Genomic DNA, 21,597 nt, shown 5'->3' with positions numbered 1-21,597 from the left:
TCCACCATGCCACAAGAAAAGGTTTTTCTAAACATAAAAGTCAGAAGAGAGCCTGGCGTGGTGGCTCACACCTGTAACTCCAGAACTTTAATGAGCTGAGGCAGGAGGATTGTAAGTTTGAGCCCAGCATAGGCTGTTGATGGAGACTAGGCCAGACTATATCTCAGAATAAAGGGGGCTGGAGATGTAGCTCAGTATGAAGGCCCTGAGTTCATTCCCCAGTCTCATACACACACACACACCCACGCGCACACACACACACATGCACATCAGAAGAAACAAAAAGTTGATAATGTGAGTCTGTGGAAATTAAATCAATACTATGTTTCTAAAAAATAAAAAGTAATACTTGCAGTATTTATGACTGTCAAATGTTTGCCATATGTGTCACTTTTTCCAAATTTTATATATATATGTGTAGAACAATAGATTAAATGAACAGTAGTATAATTTATAGAATAAAAGACAGCAGTTAGAAAGAATGAACTTGAGTGGGAGATAGAAACTCAGTTGCATGGGTTTGATTCCCAGCACTGCAAAACAAAAACAAACAAATTACAGAATCATGCTATTTAAAAATATCCATCTGTAGCACTAAATAGATTTTTTTAGGTACTTAATGTAAATGTATAAAAATATATCTGAAAAATATCAAATAATTATGTGTGGGAAAGGGAACAGTTATTGTGCTGAATAATCAAAAGAAGCTTTGTTATTTTGTAATAGTTATAAGATTTACAAGAATGTAAAATGTACCAGTAAAAAATACTGATTAAGATATTCTCATACATTCTCGTGTCTCATACATTCTTCACCCAGGCATTTGAAACATTCCAGTCATCATTTCATGTTCATGTAATTGTATATATATCTAAAGGGTAAGTAAAGGCTTTTAAAAAGACAAAACAAAAAATGCAGTCATTTTCACAGGATTTTGGGGGTTTTTGTTTGTTTGTTTGTTTGTTTTTTGAGACAGGGTCTCACTATGTATCCAGACTGGCCTTGAACTCACTATGTAGCCCAGACTGGCCTGGAACTCACAGAGATCCTCCTGCCTCAGCTTCCTGAGAGCTGGGATTACAGGCGTGTACTACCATGCCCAGCAAAGGTTTTGTTTTGTGGGGAGGTTTTGGCATTTGGGATTGAACCCAGGGCCACATACATGTAAGCACACAGATTTTTTTTTAGTTTTGATGAACCCAGGACCTTTGCACTGAGCTACATCCCCAGTGGTTTTTTTGGTTTTTATTTGGAGACAGGGTCTTGCTAAATTGCCCAGGCTGAGCTCCCTCCTGTCTCAGCCTCCTGGGTAGCTGAGATTACAGACACATACCACAATACCCAAACCATTGTCAAAATGCTAATTATTGCCAGGCATGGTGGTGCACACCTGTAATCCCAGCACTCAGGAGGCAGAGGCAGGAGGATCTCTGTGAGTTCAAGGCCAGCCTGGGCTATAAAGTGAGTTCAAGGCCAGCCTAAACTGTAAAATGAAACCCTGTCTCAAAAAAACAAATAAAAAACCCAAGTGTTTCTGTGCTACCAGAAAGGTCCCTTTGTAGTCCTCTCCATCCAGAAATAGCCATTGTTCTGATTTTCTCTACTATAGATTAGTTTTGCCTATTGTAGAACTTCATATAAATTATGCTCTGTGGCAGCCAGGGATATAGCTCAGTAGCACAGCACCTGCCTGGCAAGCACAAGGTCCTGAGTTGGATTCCCGATACCAAAAAAAAAAAAAAATTGCTCTATGTATTCTTTTCTTCTAAGGTTTAATTCAGTTGACATTTTTTCTAATTCATGTGTATTTTTCATGTTATCAGAACATTCTAAAATTTCTTCATACTATTTATTTTCATATATACTATAACTTATTTATCCTTTCAGATATTGCTGTGCTTTTATTGTTTTTAAATGGAGTTGAGTGAAATCTCTGGCCTTCTAGGAAGGCCAGCTTTTGACCAGATAGGAAAAAATGTATAAGAGAAACCTATTATCAGTAGTTTTGACCGAACAGATATTTTACGTTTTTTCCCCCTAAGCATTTGGCCATCCAGTGCCACTGGTCTCAGAGACCGGCAGTTATCGGAGACGTCCTGCAAGTCTACAGTGGATCTGAAGGGAGGGCCATTATCTTCTGTGAGACCAAGAAGAATGTAACTGAAATGGCCATGAATCCACACATAAAACAGGTAATTCTTTTTGCTTGCTTTCTCTAATCGAGGCTACAGTATGAATCACTGAGCAAAAGTACTGCCTTCTGTGGACCATACTTTATAGTCATTTTCAAAATTGAGTCTAACTCAAAAGTTGTATCCAGCCTCGTATATGCATCCTGTTAAATTGGGATAGATTTTTTTTTTTTTTTAAACAGCACTAGAGATCAAACCCAAAGGGGCTGTGTTACCAAGCTACATCCTCAGCACTTTTTAAAAATTATTTTGAGACAGGGTCTTGCTAACTTTCCTAGGCATGACTTGATCTGGGTGACTGTCCTGCCTTAGCCTCTCTTAGTACTGGGAATAGAGGCATGTCTCACCATGCCTGGCTAGGATAGAAATGCATCATTTGTTCTTAGTTTTCTGAGACAGGGTCTCACTATGTAGTCCAGGCTGACCTCGAACTTGGGGTGATCCGCCTGCCTCTGCCTCCTGAGTGCTAAGATTATAGGCATGCACCACGACCCCCAGTGTCTTGGTTACTTTTCTCTCGTTGCTGGGACAAAATACCTGACACCCAAAATTAAGGAAGGAAAGGTTTATTTCACTTACAGTTTCTGGAGGTTTTAGTCCTTACTTGGCAGGTTACAAGGCAGAGTGGCACATGGCAGAGGGCTACAGCTCATGGCAGCAGAACACAGCAAAAGCAACAAGCACTAAAAGGGAGGAATGGCCGCAAGCAGCCTCTTCCTCTCCCTTATATATGCAAACTATCCACCCCAGGGCGGGTATAGCTCTCACATCCATAATCAGTCAAACTCTAAAAGCCTGCCCCATGACCGCATGAGGCTTTGGGGGGACACCCAGACACAAACCATAACACCCAGCTCTGATAGAATTTTTTTTTAAATAAATTTTATTGTGTATATTCAAGGTTTACAGCATGTTAGGGGAGAACTTTTTATTAAAAGTCTCCCCCCTACCCCTTTCCTGAATTGAACCCAGGGCCTTCACATGAGCTACATTCCCAGGCTTGTATTTTTTTTTTTTTATTTTGAAACAGTTTCTTGCTAAGTTGCTCAGGCTAGGTTCGAACTTGAAATCTTACCTTAGGCTACCCATAGCTATGATTACAGGTTTGTATCATCATGCCTAGCCTATCAGAAGTTTTTTTTTGAGATCTTTGGGTTTTAAATTTTCATTTTGGTGCACTATTTTGCATAGTTGCCCATGCTGCCATCAAATTTATTATCCTCCTGTCTGAGCCTCCTAAAGAGGTAGAACACAGGGATGTGCCAGTACACCAGCCTGAATTATAATTTTAATTTTGTGTAGTCCTAGAGAGCAAACCCAGAGTCTCGCACATGGTAGGCAAGTGATGTACTACTTAGCTACATCCCTAGCACAGGAATTTAAAGGTTTTTTTGTTTAGTTTTTGTTTTTTGAGACAGCATATTGCTATGTAGTCCAGGCTGGCCTAAAATTCACAGTGATCCTCCTGCCTCAGCCTCCCCAAGTACTCACATTGCAAGCGTGCTGTACCATGTGCAACTCAACTTTTAGTAGTTGTATGGTCTGATTGCTTTGGCTTTCTTTAGTGATTTTTGTGATGAGTATGTTGGCTTTTCTTTTCCATTCTCTGTCATCAGTTTATCTTTCTTATTTTTACAATTTCCCATTTTTAAAGCATCCATGTGTTCACTGTCTTGTTTTTGTTTTGGGGGGTTTTTTTGAGATAAAGTCTCACTATGTAGCCTAAACTGACTTCAAACTCACATGATGCTTGTGCCTCAGCCTCCCGAGCACTGGAACTACAGGCATGTGCCACCACACCTGGCTATATTTCTTTGAAGACTCTGTGTGTGTGTGTGTGTGTGTCAGAGAGAGAGAGAGAGAGTTTTTGTTTTGTTTGTTTTTGAGACAGGGTCTTGCTGTGCAGTTCAGGCTGGCCTTGAGCTCACTTTGTAGCCCAGGCTGGTGTCCCTTGCAACTATCCTCCTGTCTCAGCCTCCTGAGTGCTGGGATTATAGGCCACCATGCCTGGCCTAATATAGTCTTCATTTGTGAAAATGTCTCTTTCTGTTTTTGAGTCACTGTATTGCATATTTTAATTTTTCTTACTTTGATTTTTGCTTTTTAATATGTCACTTAAAAGTTTTCCTGCCCTGTGTGGTAGTGCACACCCGTAATCTCAGCACTCGGGAGGTTAAGGAAGGATGATTACCATGTGTTTGAGCCCCATGTGGGCTACATAGGAAGTTCAAGGCCAGCCTGAACTACATAGTGATACCTTGTCAACAAAAAACAAAACAAAACAAAAAACCAAAAAACCCTACTCAATTAAATATAAACAAAAAGTTCTCTTTTAGGTCTGGGTTATAATTCAGCAGTAGAGTTCTTGTATAGCATATATGAGGCCTGAGTTCAATTCCCAGCACTGCAAAAGAAATTTAAAAAATAAAGTAAATGTATTTTTGCTCACTCAAAATATAATGTTCTCCTTCCGGGAGTTGCTGTGAGAGGTAGTGTGGTGCTTGGTGTGGTCTTTGTCGGGTTCTGCCATGGCATACAGAGGCCAAGGCCAGAAGGTACAGAAGGTAATGGTGCAGCCCATCAACCTCATCTTCAGATACTTGCAGAATAGACCCAATTCAGGTGTGGCTATATGAGCAAGTGAATATGCAGATAGAGGGCTGTATTACTGGTTTTTTGAGTACATGAACCTTGTATTAGATGATGCAGAAGAAATTCATTCTAAAAGTCAAGAAAACAACTGGTTCAGATCCTGCTAACAGGAGATAATATTACTTTGCTAAAAGTCTGTCCAACTAGAAATGATCAGTGAATTAAGACAGCAGTGAAGTGAGGCAATGGCAATTATGATAATAATCCATGTTTTTACTGGAGGCCAATAAATGTAGAGGTATTTTTATTAAAAAAGAAAAAGAAATATAATGCTGTACTTTCATGTATTGTGAACATGTTTTTCTAGATCACTTTCATACTTGCAGGAGTATTATTGTTTCCAAATTCATATGGGGTTGGACTGGGATTGTTTTTTGTGGGCTTTTTTTTGCTTGTGTTTGTGTTTTTTTGAGAGGCATAAAAGGTTTATTAGGCAGAACTTTAAAAGGGTACACACCCTCAGAGAGAATAGAGTGCAGGCCCTCAGGAGAGGCCTCTTTTGCTCATTTTTAGATGAAATTAATCCTTCTGAACTTTGAATAGAAAGGCATGGTTCACAATATTTTTTTAGCTTCACAGCTTTAGAGCCACTGCTTTTGTTATTTGTGTTAGCGTTTAAAAATACGGTCTGTGAATTATATCTCCATAGAGCATTACAGAGAAAAGAGGTCTGTCACTTCTGAGCTCCAGCTGTGTGCTTCCTCACTTTTATTTGGATCTTTTCTTTCCTTTGCTCCTATTATCCTTGGCATCCTTAGGTTGGATTCTGAGCCCAGCAGTTTCTCCTCACTGTGAAGCTTCGACCTGGAAAGGGAGCATTCACATCTTCATTTGGAACAACCAGGCCTGAGCAGCAGTGCTGCGCTAGCCTCTGCAGACCTTGCACAGACACCTCAAGTGTGCAAAACCCTTCTCAGCCACAGCTGTTATTTTTAGCAGTTTGCTTGAGAAGATGCTTTCCAGGGAGAGCCCGTTCTTAGGACTAACAGATTGCCCCATGTATACAAGTCTGGCCCTTCTGCTCATGTTGGAGAAATGACTTAGTTTTGCTACAGTTATCATCTGGGGTGTTTAGTCTTCTTTTCCTAGTTGTTGTTTGCCTTCATGTGAGAATTGAAGATTGAAAGACTGTGTTGTCACCATTTTCCCCAGTGTCACTTTAACTCATTGTGCAGCATCAGCTAGTGTTTGAACTGTCCATATAAATGGATGCTAAAGTGTGAAAATATGGGGGAAGGTGGTGGATTTACCTTCCTGTCTTGCAAAAGCTATTGCTTTATCTCAGGGATGAGTCTCCTTGCTACAATCACTAGAGACAATTTCCATCTCAGTAACAGTAAGTCAGTTTCTGTAGTGGGGAGTATAGAATTGTCCTTGTGCGCAGTGACTGGTATTTAGGTAAAAAGTAGTAATAGCATCTCATGAGAGATGTGAGATGTTTCAAAAACTTCTTGTGAACTAATATGGGAGTCTAAGCTGTTAGATTTTTAAAATTTTTTTGGTGCATTAGGGATTGAACCAGGGCCTCATGCATTGTACCACTAAGCTCCACCTCAGGCCCAAGTTTCTTTTTCAGTTTTTTTTTCAGTACTAGAGATTTAACCTTTGTACTGAACTATATCCCCAGCCACTTTTAAATGTGTTTAAGGTAGTGACAGTTGAACTCAGGGCCTTTGCACTGAGCTACATTCCCAGCCCTTTGTTTCTCTTTTTATTTTGAGACACGGTCTCATTGTGTTGCTAAATTGGTCAAGCTGGCTCAATCTTGTGATCCTTCTGCCTCTGCCTCCCGCAGTGCTGGGATTACAGTTGTGCACCACCGTGCCTGCCTGGCTACATTTATTTCTGTGACTAATGATTTGAATAGCATCCATCTCCTTCACTGGAGTATAAAGATCCTGAGGGCAGATGCATCTTGTTTTTCACCTTTTTTCTTTAGTGCCTGATATATTGCAGGTTGCTAAATACCTGTTGAATGAATAGACTGGTTATGGCCACTATCTTAGCAAGACCTGATACAGCTTCTCAATTCCTACAACAGCCTACTAACTGGGTCTCCTTAGCTTTTCTCTTATCCTTTTCTAATATATTCTATACATGTAGCCGGAGTTTCCTTCTGCTCTACAATAAAAATATGTCCATGGTAGTTTTCTGCTTATTCAGTTATTCCACATTGTCCTTAGGATAAAATTTATATTCCTTTCCAATCTCAACAATTCTTTTTACTCTGTTTGCCCAGTAGTGTACTCAAATATTTATAGGCCCTTGGGCAAAGTATTTATGTATTTTTTTACCTGGAACTCCTTAACCTCTTGTTCCTTCTTTTACTTGACTGCTAGTTCCCTAGAATTGCTAGTTTTAGTGCTCTCTTCCCTTCAAATAAGATTAAATTAGATTCCTTTTGTAGGTGTTCCTATAGCACCATGCATCTATCCCTGCTATCGCAGTATCGTACCCTATTAAGATGCCTGGGAAAGTGTCTGTTCAGTGCTATTTCTATATGACTGTTTCAGAACTTGACATAATCACAGACACCTACCAGGTACTTAATGAAGTCATTCATTCGTGCATTGTTTAGATAATAAGGCTTATGTACTATTGGGGTTAAATAGTACTGAACTTTAATATACTGGCTGGGAATAGTAGGAAATTTATTTGTAATACTAGCAAAATTACTTGCAAGACAAAGCCAGTATAACTTTATTAAAAATTACAGAAATGCAAATTAACAGCATTTTGGAGGCCTGAGCATTTGGGAAGCTAAGGCAGGGGGATTGCCATGTGTTTGAGGACAGCCTGGACTACATAGTGAGTTCAAGGCCAGTCTGAACTACAAAGCAAAAGCCTCGCTCAAAACAAAAAAAAAAGGGAAAAGCACGTTTGAGAAATCATTTTTGCTTGTTAGCTATTAAAATTTAAATGTTGTTTCTTTTTGGTGGTACTGGAGATTGAGCACAGGCCTTGTGTATGCTAAGTAGGTGTTCTGCCACTGCAGTACATCCAAGCCCTAAATGTTCATAATTTTGACTCAGAAATTCAACTTTTAGAATTGAAATAAACATAGATAAATACACCTAGAGGTACATACAAGTGTAAGGTCATTCATTGCAATAGTGTTTGTAAAGGTGAAAATTCGGAGCCTGGTGTGGTGGTACACACCTGTACCCACCACTCCAGAAGGGTGAGGCAGGAGGATCACAAGTCTCTGAGATAAAACTGTATGCAGATTTTAAAAATTAAGTAGAGGTGGGCAGTGGAAGATGACTGAAGCAGGAGAATGACAAGTTTGAGGCTAGCCTAAGCAAATTAATGAGCCCCTGCCTGAAAATAAAAAAGTACTAGAGGGATTTGGGTGTGGTTCAATGGTAGAGTGCCCCTTTGTTCATAAACAAATAGCTAGGTAGATAAGTAAATAGCTAGGTAGATAAACAGTACATGCAAAACTATGATCCCACTTGTATAAATGAATACATAAAATTATAGTATATGCTACTATATGTGAATGGGGGACAGCATGTAAGTGCTTAAAAAGACAATCTCCATGCTGGTGATACAGCTCAGTGGTAGAGTAATTGCCTAGCATGCATGATGCCCTGGATTCAATCTCAGCACTACAAGAAAATAAACAACAAAATAACACCTGACAGAATACCCACCAGATTTTTAGCAGTGAATTATTTCTAAGAGGCTGGCAGTAGGGAAGCTTTTACATGTTGTATTAGATATTTTCTGTAATTTTTTAAAAAACATGCATTGTTTTAATTATTAAAAACAGGAAGATTAAAAAACAACGCAAAAAGAGCACAAACTAGATGGTATTAAAGTACTGTCAGTTGTAAATAGGAGCTATATGCTAACTTTCCACCTTTTTTCAATAGAATGCCCAGTGTCTACATGGGGACATTGCACAGTCACAAAGAGAAATTACACTGAAAGGCTTCAGAGAAGGTAGTTTTAAAGTTTTGGTGGCCACCAATGTGGCTGCCCGTGGTTTGGACATTCCTGAGGTTGACCTGGTGATTCAGAGTTCTCCTCCACAGGTAGGAAATGGGGTATGATTTGGGGAAAATAAGAGCAACTTTATAGACTGCTGTTTTATTTACAAAGATTGTTTGGGATGTGAAAATATGTCATTTGTTCTTAGTCCTAGCTAGTTTTTGTTAATACGATGCTACATATATCAGAGTCTGATGCCCTTCTGAATGATTAACTTCATTTTTAGATTTTCTTTTTCATTATGTGAATTTGAAACTTGGTGCAACAAAACCATATGAAGGAAGTTATACACTTATCTTAGCCATAAGACTGAGAAGCATAAAAGGGAAATTATAAAAAGTTGCATAGAAAGAACCTTGGGGTCAGTGGCTGAAAAGCATTTAAATTACAGCTTCCTTCACCCCTAAATTCTACCACATAAATTATTTGGGATGTTGAAAAGGGTAATAGCATTGAAATAATATTGTTAGTATCATTATTATTATTAGCATTATTATTTGGATACTGGGATTATTATGGAGCTTGCCAAATTTTAAAAACTATTCCTCTTTTATTTTTAGGATGTTGAATCCTACATTCATCGCTCCGGACGCACAGGGAGAGCTGGCCGAACAGGGATTTGCATATGTTTTTATCAACCGAGAGAAAGAGGTCAACTAAGATATGTGGAACAAAAAGCAGTAAGTTATATTATTTCAGCCTGTAACTTATTATTATCTACATGATGTCTTAGAAGAGAGCTTTTTTTATATTTGTTCTTGCAAATAGATCTTCCTCACTTCTCCCAGTTGAAGCTGCATTTGGCAGTGAAGCATGTGGAGAGCTAAATTTATATAAGCTGCAAGACTTTGTTTCTAATACAGCTTTTATTGTGAAGACAGAGGAGGTGATGTTATCATTTTCCCCTTGAATTTCTCCCTTGATATTGAAATGAGAAAGTATGTTGTGATTTCAGTGTATTAGTCCAGCATTGTAGAATGATTGTGACGTTGTTTTGGTGTGATAGTTAAAATTATATTGATAATGGTATGATAGGCAGTTTCTATTAAAACCTATAGGCTTTTTGTGGCCTAGTTTTTTGTGTGTATTTCATATTTTTCCCCATTTTTATGATGTATATTTTTATATGTTGATACATTTTGTAAAGAGAGATGGGCTAATAAAAACAAAGTAAGTTTATTTATTCATTTCTTTTTAAAGTTGGTAAATTTAAACAACATCTTTTTATCCTTTTTTGAGTCAGCTTTGTCTTGCAAGGGCAATTCAAAACAATTTTTTTCTCTTTTTGAGGTTTATAATAAATGATTTAATAGAAAGAAGATCTTTTCCTCTGCTAGGGCTTGGAAATCTTTAAGTCCAAGAAATGGAAATTCAACAAATACTAATTTAGGAATTAATTGTAACAACTTCCGTTTTTCTTTAATGTAATTCTTTCATTTTCAGGGAATTACTTTTAAACGTGTAGGTGTTCCTTCTACAATGGATTTAGTTAAATCTAAAAGCATGGATGCCATCAGGTATGCTTTCTGACCTTGCTGAATAATTTTTTCTTTTGTGTTAGGCTATTCATCTTTAAGCTCTCCTAGTTCAAATATCAGAACATTTTAATCACCAGTTTTACCAGCAGATATTTATTTATATTAAAATACAAAAATGTTTCTCTTTCTTTTCCCACTCATTCTTTTATCTTTCCTTTTCCCTGTATCTTGACCAAAAAAATTTACTATTTTTAAACCATAGGTCTCTGGCTTCTGTTTCTTATGCTGCTGTTGATTTTTTCCGACCATCAGCTCAGAGACTGATAGAAGAAAAAGGGGCAGTGGATGCCTTGGCTGCAGCATTAGCCCACATTTCTGGTGCATCAAGCTTTGAACCACGTTCTTTGATCACCTCTGATAAGGTAGAAAATCTGTGAGAAAATTGTATTTGGTTGAGATAGATTAAAATGACCAGTAGCATTTAATCCCTTTAATATACTGCGCTTTTTGTACCAGGGAGGGGAGAGATTGCTTTATTAAAAATTCATTTTCTGGTAAATGCAAGGTCCTGAGTTCGATTCCTGATACCACAAAAAAATTTTTCATTTTCCTCTACACCTTAATCTTTTTTTTTTTTTTCTTCTTTTTTTTTAAGACAGAGTAGTTCAGGCTAAGCTCAAACCCACTACATAGCCCAGGCTGGCCTCAAACTTGGAGCAGTCCTCCTGTCTCAGCCTCACAAGTGCTGGGTTTACAGGTGTGTGCCATCATGCCTGGTCTACTCTTACTGTTTCGGGTTTTTTGGCAGCTGTCACTTTCATAGTTCCAAGCTTACAGGAAAAATGAAAGCCATACAGTACATAATAATGATATACCATCCACCAAGACTCAACAACTGTTAATTGTTACATTTGCTTTATATCTTTATATATACTTCTTGGATTTTTTGCTATCAATAGAACCCAAGGTTTCATACTACTAGGGAAGCACCATGCTGTTGAGCTACATCCCCAGCCATCTATTTACTTATTTTGGCTAAAACAGTTGAAAGTAAGTTGAAATATCTCAACTTGCATCCTCTAAGAATAAGGATATTCTCCTAGGTAATCACAATATCATAGTCTTATCTATGAAAATTAATAATGGTTCTATATTAATCATTAGATTTCTAGTCCATATGTAGGTTTGCTTCATTATCCAAAAATGTCTGTCTTAGGCAAAATGCAGGGAATCATCCTTTTCACACAATACTGTACTAAAACTTGCACATTAGAACCTGTTCTTTTTTTTTTGAAGACAAGGTCTCAATATGTAGTCCAGGATGACCATGAACTCACTGCATAGCCCAGGCTAGCCTCAAACTTGCAGTGATTCTCTTGCCTCAGCCTCCCCAGTGCCGAGATAAGAGGCATCTACCACCATGCCCGCCCAGCTCAGAACCTATTTTTCATTTAATTAGTTACCATTGAACTATTCATAAAGTGAGAAATAGATTCTGTACAGTTAACACAGTAGTGTGCAAGGTAAGGACTGTGTATATGTAGAAAGGTGTGTATAACATTGACTGACATGGCCTGCTGCCAGATTGGTATCAGTATTAAAACGTACCATACTGAAGCCATTGGTTGCAAAGGTACAAAAGTTTATTACCTTTCAAGTATAAGCATGGAAACCATAGGTGAGGGGACCCATCAGGTAATAAAGCTCTCTGATGTTGGGGTAGGGAGACTGAGTGTGTGAGCACACATGCGTGCATGCACATACATACACACTCACACACTTGATCCCGGAGACCTCTATAACATAATACAGGATTTTTGAACGACAGGGCTGACGTGTTGGGAGCTCATCCACTGGTAGGGAGGAGGGAGGAAAGGTGCAAGGCAGGTTAACTGTCACGTTATTTAATTGATGTAGTTCAGATGAGTACAATTGGGACATCTGCTGGCTTTCACCTGGCAGGTGTTGATAGCTCAGTTGAATGTTGGTAATGATTTACTGTTTATTGGAGTGGTTTCATTCTCTCTACACATACATATATGTGTCCGTGTATCATCTTTTGTTTGTTTGTTTTGTTTGAGGCAAGGACTGGCTATGCACTTTGGGCTGAAATTGAACTGACATTGGTAGCCCTGGCAGGCCTCAAATTTAAGGCAATCCTGCCCCAGCCTCCTAGTGCTGGGATTATAAGCGTGTGGCACCACACCTGGCCTACATGTATTTTTTTTTAAAACTCAGGATCCAGTTAAAGTTCATATGTTGCATTTAACTGTTATGTCTCTTTAGTATCTTAGTTTGGAACAGTTTCCTCATCTTTACTTTTCACACTGGTGTTTTGAAGTGTTCAGGTCAGTTATTTGGTAGCTTTCACCTTCAGGATTTGTCTGACTTTTTTGTTCCTTTATCATTTACTTTTGCCTTTATCCAGAATCAGACTGAAGTATTGTCAAAGCTTGATTTTATAATATTCAGGCTGAGTATTTTTGGCAAGAGTATTATATATGTAATATTCTATACTTCATACTGAATTATATCAGGAGGCTATGATGTCAGATTGTTCCAGTCCTAGTAATGCTTTTCTTTTTCTTTTTTGTTTTTTTGAGATAGGGTCTTGCTGTACAATTCCATCTGGCTTCAAACTCAGTCTTCCTGCCTCAGCCTCCCAAGTACTGGGATTACAAGCTTGTGCCACCACACCCAGCCCTAGCAATGCTTAATATTTGATCACTTCTTTAAATATGGCATCTGCTATGTATTCTCATTCTAAAAGTAGATTTTAGCCAGGAATGGTGGCATGGTACCTGTAATCCTAGCACTGTGGGAGGCTGAGGCAGGAGAGTCATCAGTTTGAACTTGCCTCAGCAACTCAGTGACGTTAACAGACCTTGTATTGAAGTTAAGAATTAAAAGATTGGGGATATAGGTTAATGTGAAGGCCCTGGGTTCAATCACAAGTATTGCAAAACAGAACAAAAACCAAAAAGAACCTTTCCTTTTGCAGATAGGTCATCAGACCTTTGAATAACTGTATTAGAAACAAGATATTAATGGTTTGAAATTTCTTTTATGGGTTAAAATATTCCTGCCAGTTTGTACCATTGGTAGTTGAAGTAGTACAGTCATGCATGGGACAGTCATTGCTGTACTGCTAGTGGGTCAAACCACTGGGTAGCACAACACGAATTATGGCCCCATCTTGAACATGTTAAACTGGAGCCTTATGGCTGTGGTACAGTGAGTATGCTCTAAGGTATTCTTCTGTGACTGCATCTCTCACCATTTTCTCTCTTATTTTCTCAGCCACCTTCCCCACTTGCTTTTACTTAAACATTAGCTACTCCTACACAGGTTTGGTTGGTTGGTTTGTTTTTTGAGACAGGGTCTTGCTATGTAATCCAGACTGGCCTTGAACTCACTAGGTAGCACATGATGGCCTTGAACTTGGAACAATCCAAGTGCTGGGATTACAGGCATAGGCCACCGTTCCCAGCTCTACACAAGGCTTTTGCATTTACTTTCATTGTTTTGAATTTCTTCCTCTTTGATAATCATGTGCTTCCTCCTTAATTCATTTCTGGTTTCTGTACAAATAGCACCATATCAGGTTTTTCCTGATTATTCTGATTACTCTGAAATAGCTTATTCCTTTTCTTACTCATTATTCTCTAGCTCTGCTTTATTTTTCTTCATGATGCTTCTTACTGTGACACTCTTGTTTACTGTCTAACACACATACACAAACACACCACCACCACCAGTGCAACCTCTGTGAGAAAAAGCAGTGTTTACTGCTGAAACTCTAGCACCTACTACTAGTACAGTCTCTGGCAGATACTTCAGAGGCAGTCAATAAATAAGTTAGGTGAACGCCTGTCTTTATCTTCATTTTGATCTTTTTGTCCAGTGAAGAATTACAGAACAAGTAATTTTTGGATCTCTAATAGTCCTCAGAAGTAAAGGAGTTTTATGTCTTGTTAATTTTTTTTTGTTTCACTTCAGTCTAAGTTTGACTCCTTCAGTGTTTCCTTAGTTTTTTGCTACTTTGTTATCTTCTCTGGTGTTTTTTGTCTTTTAAAGCATGATGGTTAGAAATAAATACTATCTTTATGGAAGTGAACTGAACAATGAGTCTTTCAGGGATTTGGAAGGATTTGTTTTCTAATATTTTCAAGTTATTTTAGCCTTGTGTTGTTAACTCATAAGTACACGTTAAGTTATGAAGGGCTGTAGAGTTAGAATCACATTGTTCTGCTGCTGCTGCTCTTGTTGTTTTTCAAAACATAATGTAACTTGTATTCTTTAGGGGTTTGTGACCATGACCCTGGAGAGCCCAGAAGAAATACAGGATGTCAGCTGTGCTTGGAAAGAACTTAACAGAAAGCTGAGTAGTAATACAGTATCCCAAATTACCAGAATGTGCCTCCTAAAAGGAAATATGGTAGGCTTTTCTAGATAACTAAAAAGCTTTTTAATCAGCTATCATGAATGTTTATAAGGACTAGGAAATTGTGTTCCTTATTCCATTTTTTCAAGCCTAATAATAGTTCTTTTGAATGTATTTTATTTCCAGTTATAAATTTGAAGAGTTATATTTGGAGAGCTACAAGTCATTTGCTTGGTTTGAATATCTAATACCCAGTTCATCTAAGCTTCTGCCATGGGATACATATCATGGGTGTTCGTGTGTGTTTATTTTGTAAGACTCAGTGATTTATGAGTGCAAAGGTTAAACAGTATTATAATTTAGAGAACACACAAAATTTTCCTTTAATTAGTCTGCTATTGGTTAACAAGGATAATGATATAAAGTATTTTAATATATTTACATACAATAGTTGAAACTGTAATGTTAGTGACTGATTTCCTCTAATAGTTTTGAGAAAAGATGTTTTATTTACTCTTTAACTTTACTACATAGATTTAGTCTAAATTTTACTAACCAGATTATTTATTGGAAATAATTATCTCTCAAGGTTGAATGTTACTTATCTTCCACAAGCAAATAGGAGACAATTATGTACATTAACAAAAAAAGGTAGAGAAGACAGAAAATGCAGAAAGATCCATAGGCCAAGCTCATTGAGTATTAAATTAACTTTGTACTTAAGGGCAACCAAGATTAGAGAGGAAGCATTTTAGGTTATATCAGTCTTTATTACCTAATAAACACTGCAGGTTTTCAGGACAGAAACTTTCTGGCCCCAAATTTTAAAAGTTTAGCTAATTAATTTATTTTTGCAGTGCTGGGGATTAAACCTTGGGTATTGCACATGCTAGGCAAGCATTTTACTACTGAGCTATACCCCTAGGCCCCTCACTAAATTTTTAAAGGGATTCATTGGAAGGATTATTTTACAATGAACATGAAACTAATTATAATGTCCATAAAAGTTCTTCTAGAGAATACTTGTATTGATCAGATTTTATTAGATGTTGTATTTAGTTGCTTTCTCAGATTTGGAAATGCATTAAGTAGATAGTTTCCTGTGTCGTCATGTATTGTCTATTTTGAACATGCAAGCAATCATGGAACGGTTAATACCTTCTTTCTTAGCAAATATCAGATTATCAGCAAGTACTAGTCTATTAGTAAAAACTAACCCATATGCATCTAAATAAAAATATTTTTTATTTTTCCTTTAGGGTGTTTGCTTTGATGTTCCCACAACTGAGTCAGAAAGGTTACAGGTATTTTACAAATTTTTAATCAATTAAATAGTTGAATGTGTTTCTCTAAAAGATGCCTTTGGGAAGTATAGTTACAGTATGATTATCATGCCTAAATCAATTAAGAACTCCTGCATATTGCTGGGCGTGATGGCGCATGCCTGTAATCCCAGCTCTTAAGAGGATGAGGCAGGAGGATGACAAGTTCAAGGTCATCCTGGACTACAAAATAAATTCAAGGCCAGCCTGAACTACCCAGCAAGACTGTCTCCATTAAAAAAAAAAAAAAAAAATCCTGTATATAAAATGTCCAGTTTGTCCCATAACTTAAAATTCTATGAATTTCAAACATTAAAAAAAAAAATTATGTAATGAATCCCCATGTACACATCACTAGCTTCAGTAATTATCAGTTCATGGTCAGTTTATTTCCTATTTCCATCCACTGTCCTTTTCTTTTGAGACAAATTCTAGGCATTCTATAATTGTAATCATATATTGCCAAATTTATGCTATTGGTTTGGTTTGTTTCTTTTTTATGATGATGATGGGGTTCAAACCCAGGGCCTTACACATGCTAGACAAGTATTCTGTCATTGAGCTACACCCCTAGCCCTCTATATCTAAATGTTAAAAAGACTTAAAACCATAGTCATATCATAGTACTATAATTAAATCCTAACAACAGTTCCTTACCGTTTTTGTTAAATTTCCCCTATCCACCCCGCTTCCTTTCATGCTGGAGATAGAACCCACTGCTTCACGCCTGTAAAAGAAGTACCCTACTGCTGACTGCTGAGCTGCACTCCCAATACTCCTGAATGTTTTTTAATACCAAACCCATAAAGTTCATACATAGTAGTTTGATGTTGACAAAGTCTGGATTGATCTTCCAAAAACTGTATTGGTTGACTGACTGATTGAGAGGAAGTTTTGCTATATTACCCAAGCTGGTGTTTAACTTGAGATCTTCCCACCTCAGCCTTCTGAATAGCTGGGATTATAGATGTACCACTATACCTGTGCTCGTGTCTTTTTTTTGTTTTGTTTTTTTGTCTTTTTGAGGCAGGGTTTCACTATGCAGCTGAAGCTAACTTTGAACTCACTTTGTAGCCCAGGTTAGCCTCAAACTCAGAGCAGTCCTCCTACCTCAGCCTCCTAAGTGCTGGGATTACAGGTGTGTGCCACCGTGCCCAGCCATTTCCTTGTGTCTTTTAATAACTCCCTGGCATTTATCCATATGACCCAACTTTGACCTCCAGTGTCCGATTTTTCAGGTTAGATTATTTCCAGTAATATAAACAGGCTCAGAACATCGGTGTAGCTAATTCTTTCATGCACTGCCACATTTATCTTTTGACTGTGAACCAACAAGTTTGTGCATTTTTAAGACTGGTCACAGATTGCCAAACACATCAGTAGTATGTGTGATTGTCTGTTCCCATCCTTATGTCAACTCATGATTACCGTTATCAACCTGACACAATGAATCAACCATAACAGTTACAATGAACAGGTAATATAGCTATCACATAGTGATACTCAGCTCTGATTTATATGGCTTGAGCTGTTTACTGTGATGCCAGATTGTTTCCACTGGCTACATTTTTCAGCCCTTGGCTGGTGTTGACAAGTTTTTAATCTCCATCATCCGCTGTTTACTTCTTGGTTCTGTTGATGTTATTTGCACTGCTACTTGATGTTATTTGTTAATGCACTGTTTATTAAAGGCACCGTTAATGCCTTTTTGTTTGTACTGACAAAGCAGGTGGTGCTTTCTTTTAGAATGTATAAACCAAGTATGGCCTTTAATTAATAGATAAAGAATATCAAAAAGACCTCTTTTTTACTTACTTTTCTTGTTCATGGTTTTTATTTTGCATTTATATTAATTCTGTGAATTCTCCTGACAGGCAGAGTGGCATGATTCAGACTGGATACTCTCAGTGCCAGCCAAATTACCTGAAATTGAAGAATATTACGATGGAAACACATCTTCTAATTCCAGACAGAGGAGTGGCTGGTCAAGTGGCAGATCTGGCCGGTCAGGCCGCTCAGGTGGTCGATCTGGTGGCCGGTCAGGTAGACAGAGTCGACAGGGAAGTCGCTCAGGAAGTCGACAAGATGGTAGAAGACGAAGTGGGAACAGAAATCGATCAAGAAGCGGAGGCCACAAACGGAGTTTTGACTGAGAATTTAATAGTTAATCTACCAGTGTGAGCTTGCCTATTTCTGCCTAATCATGTACATTATCCACCAAAAATTAGGGCCATCATAGTTGAGGTATGTGTCTGCTGTTTGCAAAGAAGTTGGTCGTATTTTTTTAAAAAAAAAAAAAAAAAAGTATTTCACAAGAATGGTTGTAAACAAATCTACTTATCCAGTTATACCTTTGAATAAAAAAAGCCTCCTTTTATTGTCTCTTTTCACTATGTGTTAAGAATTTTCTGAATGTAATCTTTTAAAATTTCTTCTTTGACTTTACAGTCAAGTTAACCTTACTTAAGGTTTACATTTTCCAAAATCTGGTGTATTTGTATTAGATCATTACTTCCATAAGGTTATGTGATAGAAAAATAAGAAATCCTTTCTATGTTAAGGGCTGTATAAACTGATGAGATGGTTAGTTGTAGTTTAAGTTCTAGATAATTTTAAAGAGGTATGCAAATAGTGCACACTCACTAATTTCTTCAGGTAATTTACTGAATGTCTTCTGTGTCCATATCTAAGCTAAACACTGAGGAATATAATTGTGAACAGGCATAGTGACTGTCTTCATGAAATTTACTAATAGTCAATCAAGCAATTATGATAGAGACTAACAGATAAAGACTAAGGTACAGAGAGGTGTGGGAAGTTAAGGAACTTGTTGGTCCTAACCAGTTTTAAAGTCCAGAAGACTTTTTCAAAGAAGTGATACCTAACAGAGAAGAAAAGCAGAGCTATCAGTTCAACTGTCCCACCATGTGTGTGGGTATGGTGGGAAGGGGAGCTTAGAAGGGAGAGGACTTACAGGCAGAGGAAACAGCATAGGCAGGAAGCCAGAGCTTGAGTCTGAGGACACAGTTCATTCAGTGTGTTTTCCCTGTGTTAGACAGAGGACAGGAATAAGGGCTTAGTATTTAACAAGAGCAAGATTTTAACAGCCTTATTCGCATTGTTACAGAGTTCAGATTTTTTCTTGAAGATAGTGGAGAAATATAAAAGGACTTAAAGTCAGGAGTAATGTGATTGGTGTTGCGGAAAGATTACTTTGTACAAGGAGACATCTCAAGAGGTCTTGGAAGTAAAGTGGAATGGAAATGCTAATGAGCTGAACTAATGGGAGGTAATGTATTTTGAGTGATGAGAACTAGGTCCTTTAAGAGGCTTTAACTTGAGCTCATACAGCTATGTAATAGAATTTGAACCCAGATGAGTTTAGCTGCTGCACCAATACTTATCGCACTATGGTAAAGGGCAGTGGATATAGAGAAACAAGAGTAGATTTCAGAGGTTTTTAGGGGATAGAATTGTAAAGGCTCAGATTTTTTTTTTTTTTTTTTTTTTTTTGAGACAGGGTCTCACTATACAGTTCAAGTGGGCCTTGAACCTGTGGTGATCCTCCTATCTCAGCCTCCCTAGTCCTGGGATGACAGGCATGTGCCACCATGCCCAACCACAAGACTCAGATATTGACTGAATTGGAAGATGAGAGTCAGAAGAATAAAACTGAAGATTTTTGTGAGCTAGGACACTAAGGATACTAAGAGGAAGAAAAGTTATATGGGGAAAGAGTAGGAATATGATTATTTCAGGATGAGATAGATCGAGTAGTACATGAGATTATAAGGCAATTGTGTTTATATGTCTGAAGCTCAGAAGAGAGATTTGTTCTAGAGATAAAGATTTGGAAATAATAAAAATAGCACTGTAGTTAGTACGTGTACTGCCGAAGTGAACACATACTATTATAGTTATCAATAAAAGCACAATAAGAATGAGGACTAAGGAAGGAACCCAGGTATACACCAGTGTACTTAATACGTAGAAGAAAGGGGCAGCTGAGGATCTACTCAGCAGCACAAGTGCCTGCCTGGCAAAGGCAAAGTCCTGAGTTGGATTCCTGACACCAAAAAAAGAGAAGAGGGGTCTGTTGTAGAAGCTTGAGAAGAGGGCAGAAAGAAAGATGGAAGATCAAGACATGAGGCTGAAATGAGTATTGGATTGTCAGAGAGGAAACCTGGCATTATAGGGAGCAACCATATTCACAGAGTACAGCGAATAGAAGCCATTTAGCTGTGGGTTCAGCAGGAAATGGGAAGTGAAGTAGGGACAAGAAACGTGAAAAGCACTTTCAGGAATTTAGCCCTGAATAGGGAAGAATAAACTAAAAGCTGGAGGTACAATAAAATACATCAGAAGGAAAAAAAAAAAAAGATCAGAATGGGATGGGGATGGGTGCAGCAAGATCCCTTTGAAGACCTACTATGAAGGGTCAAGCACACAGCTAGAGATTTCAGCCTTAGATGAGAGAAGCACATCTCAACATCTTTATCAGGAAGAAAGTATTATGTGCAGTTAAACTTGCATCTGTTAAGATAAAATGTTAAGTGACTGCATACAATTTAGTTGAGTGATTTCCTATTGTAACATTCAACATTCTGTGGAAGGAAAGGAGAGGAAGGAGAAATGGTTGATCACCCCAGGACTGAGGTTTTTCACTATTAGAGGAAAGGGTGTCAAGGTGGGAAGTGAAGGATTCTGGTGGAAGTGACTAGAGTAATAGTCCCTGGAGTCTAGCCTGCCTAGGGACTAAAGTGGTGAGGCTTGATAACGGAACGGAGAGGGGGCAGGGGACTGAAGGTCTGTAAGGGCTGCCAGAGGCTTTAAGAGCAGAGTAGCTGGGGAGGAGAAAAGTGCAGGAGATGGTCGTGTACCTATTGGCAAGAGTCACTTCATCTGAGGTAGTCCAGGGACTGCAAAACTAGGTGGTGTGCATGGGGTTTTCACAGACGTTTAGGATGAAGACAACCAGTGTCCAACACATGAGTGTATGGAGAAGGGTACAGGAGGTACCGTATTACATATCTTCAAGAGTTTGAGGGCTGTTAGGGGAAAGCAAAGCAGTAATCGTTTGGAAATGGATTTGAAGAAGAGAACAATGACACCAGTGAGGTACAGAGGTAGAAAGCTGCAGGGGCTATGTATTTCTGGATAAGCCACATTTCAGTTGTGGCAGAGGGAAGGATGTACAGTGGTGGATTGAAGCAGGCAGTTTTGATGTGGAGCAAAGGTTTCAGACAGTTATTGGAGGATAAGTCTCAGCTCTGCAATTGTGAGCTCTAAATTTATATTCAAGTAACTAAGTCACACGTGTACTAGCCCATTCACTCAGATTATGTGGTGTGCCCACAGTGTCCAAGGCAGTATGTTTTGGGTGAATAAGGAGTGCTCAGTCTCTGCCCTCAGGAGCTCAAAATTCAGTGAAACACATGTACAGAAACCTCAATCCCTGACTAAGCACAATGAGTTGCAAGTTCTAAGAACACCCAGGCTAGAAATGAAAGGAGGGGTTCAGAGAAAGTTTTTTCAATAAGATAGAGCATGAATTAAGTCAGGTAAAACAACAG

General features: G+C 38.2%; 1 protein-coding gene and 1 pseudogene across 1 annotated transcript in view; both read left to right on the top strand.

The window, feature by feature from the left end:
- The window catches only part of Ddx50 (DEAD (Asp-Glu-Ala-Asp) box polypeptide 50), a 31,474-nt gene extending 13,060 nt beyond the window's left edge, over positions 1–18,414 (top strand). The window contains exons 8-15 of the mRNA XM_005390102.2: positions 2,043–2,192; positions 8,723–8,884; positions 9,401–9,520; positions 10,284–10,357; positions 10,581–10,740; positions 14,622–14,756; positions 15,962–16,006; positions 17,899–18,414. Coding sequence (XP_005390159.1) covers positions 2,043–2,192; positions 8,723–8,884; positions 9,401–9,520; positions 10,284–10,357; positions 10,581–10,740; positions 14,622–14,756; positions 15,962–16,006; positions 17,899–18,177 — 1,125 coding nt within the window. The 3' untranslated portion in view covers positions 18,178–18,414. The remainder of the gene's footprint in view (positions 1–2,042; positions 2,193–8,722; positions 8,885–9,400; positions 9,521–10,283; positions 10,358–10,580; positions 10,741–14,621; positions 14,757–15,961; positions 16,007–17,898) is intronic.
- LOC106149105 lies at positions 4,471–6,464 on the top strand (annotated as a pseudogene).
- Positions 18,415–21,597: the final 3,183 nt, after the last annotated feature.

Source organism: Chinchilla lanigera, unplaced genomic scaffold, assembly GCF_000276665.1.
Source record: "Chinchilla lanigera isolate Chin_1 unplaced genomic scaffold, ChiLan1.0 scaffold00036, whole genome shotgun sequence".
Taxonomy (NCBI): Eukaryota; Metazoa; Chordata; class Mammalia; order Rodentia; family Chinchillidae; genus Chinchilla; species Chinchilla lanigera.
The sequence above is the reverse complement of the archived record's forward strand: the minus strand, read 5'-3'. Positions and strand labels throughout refer to the sequence as shown.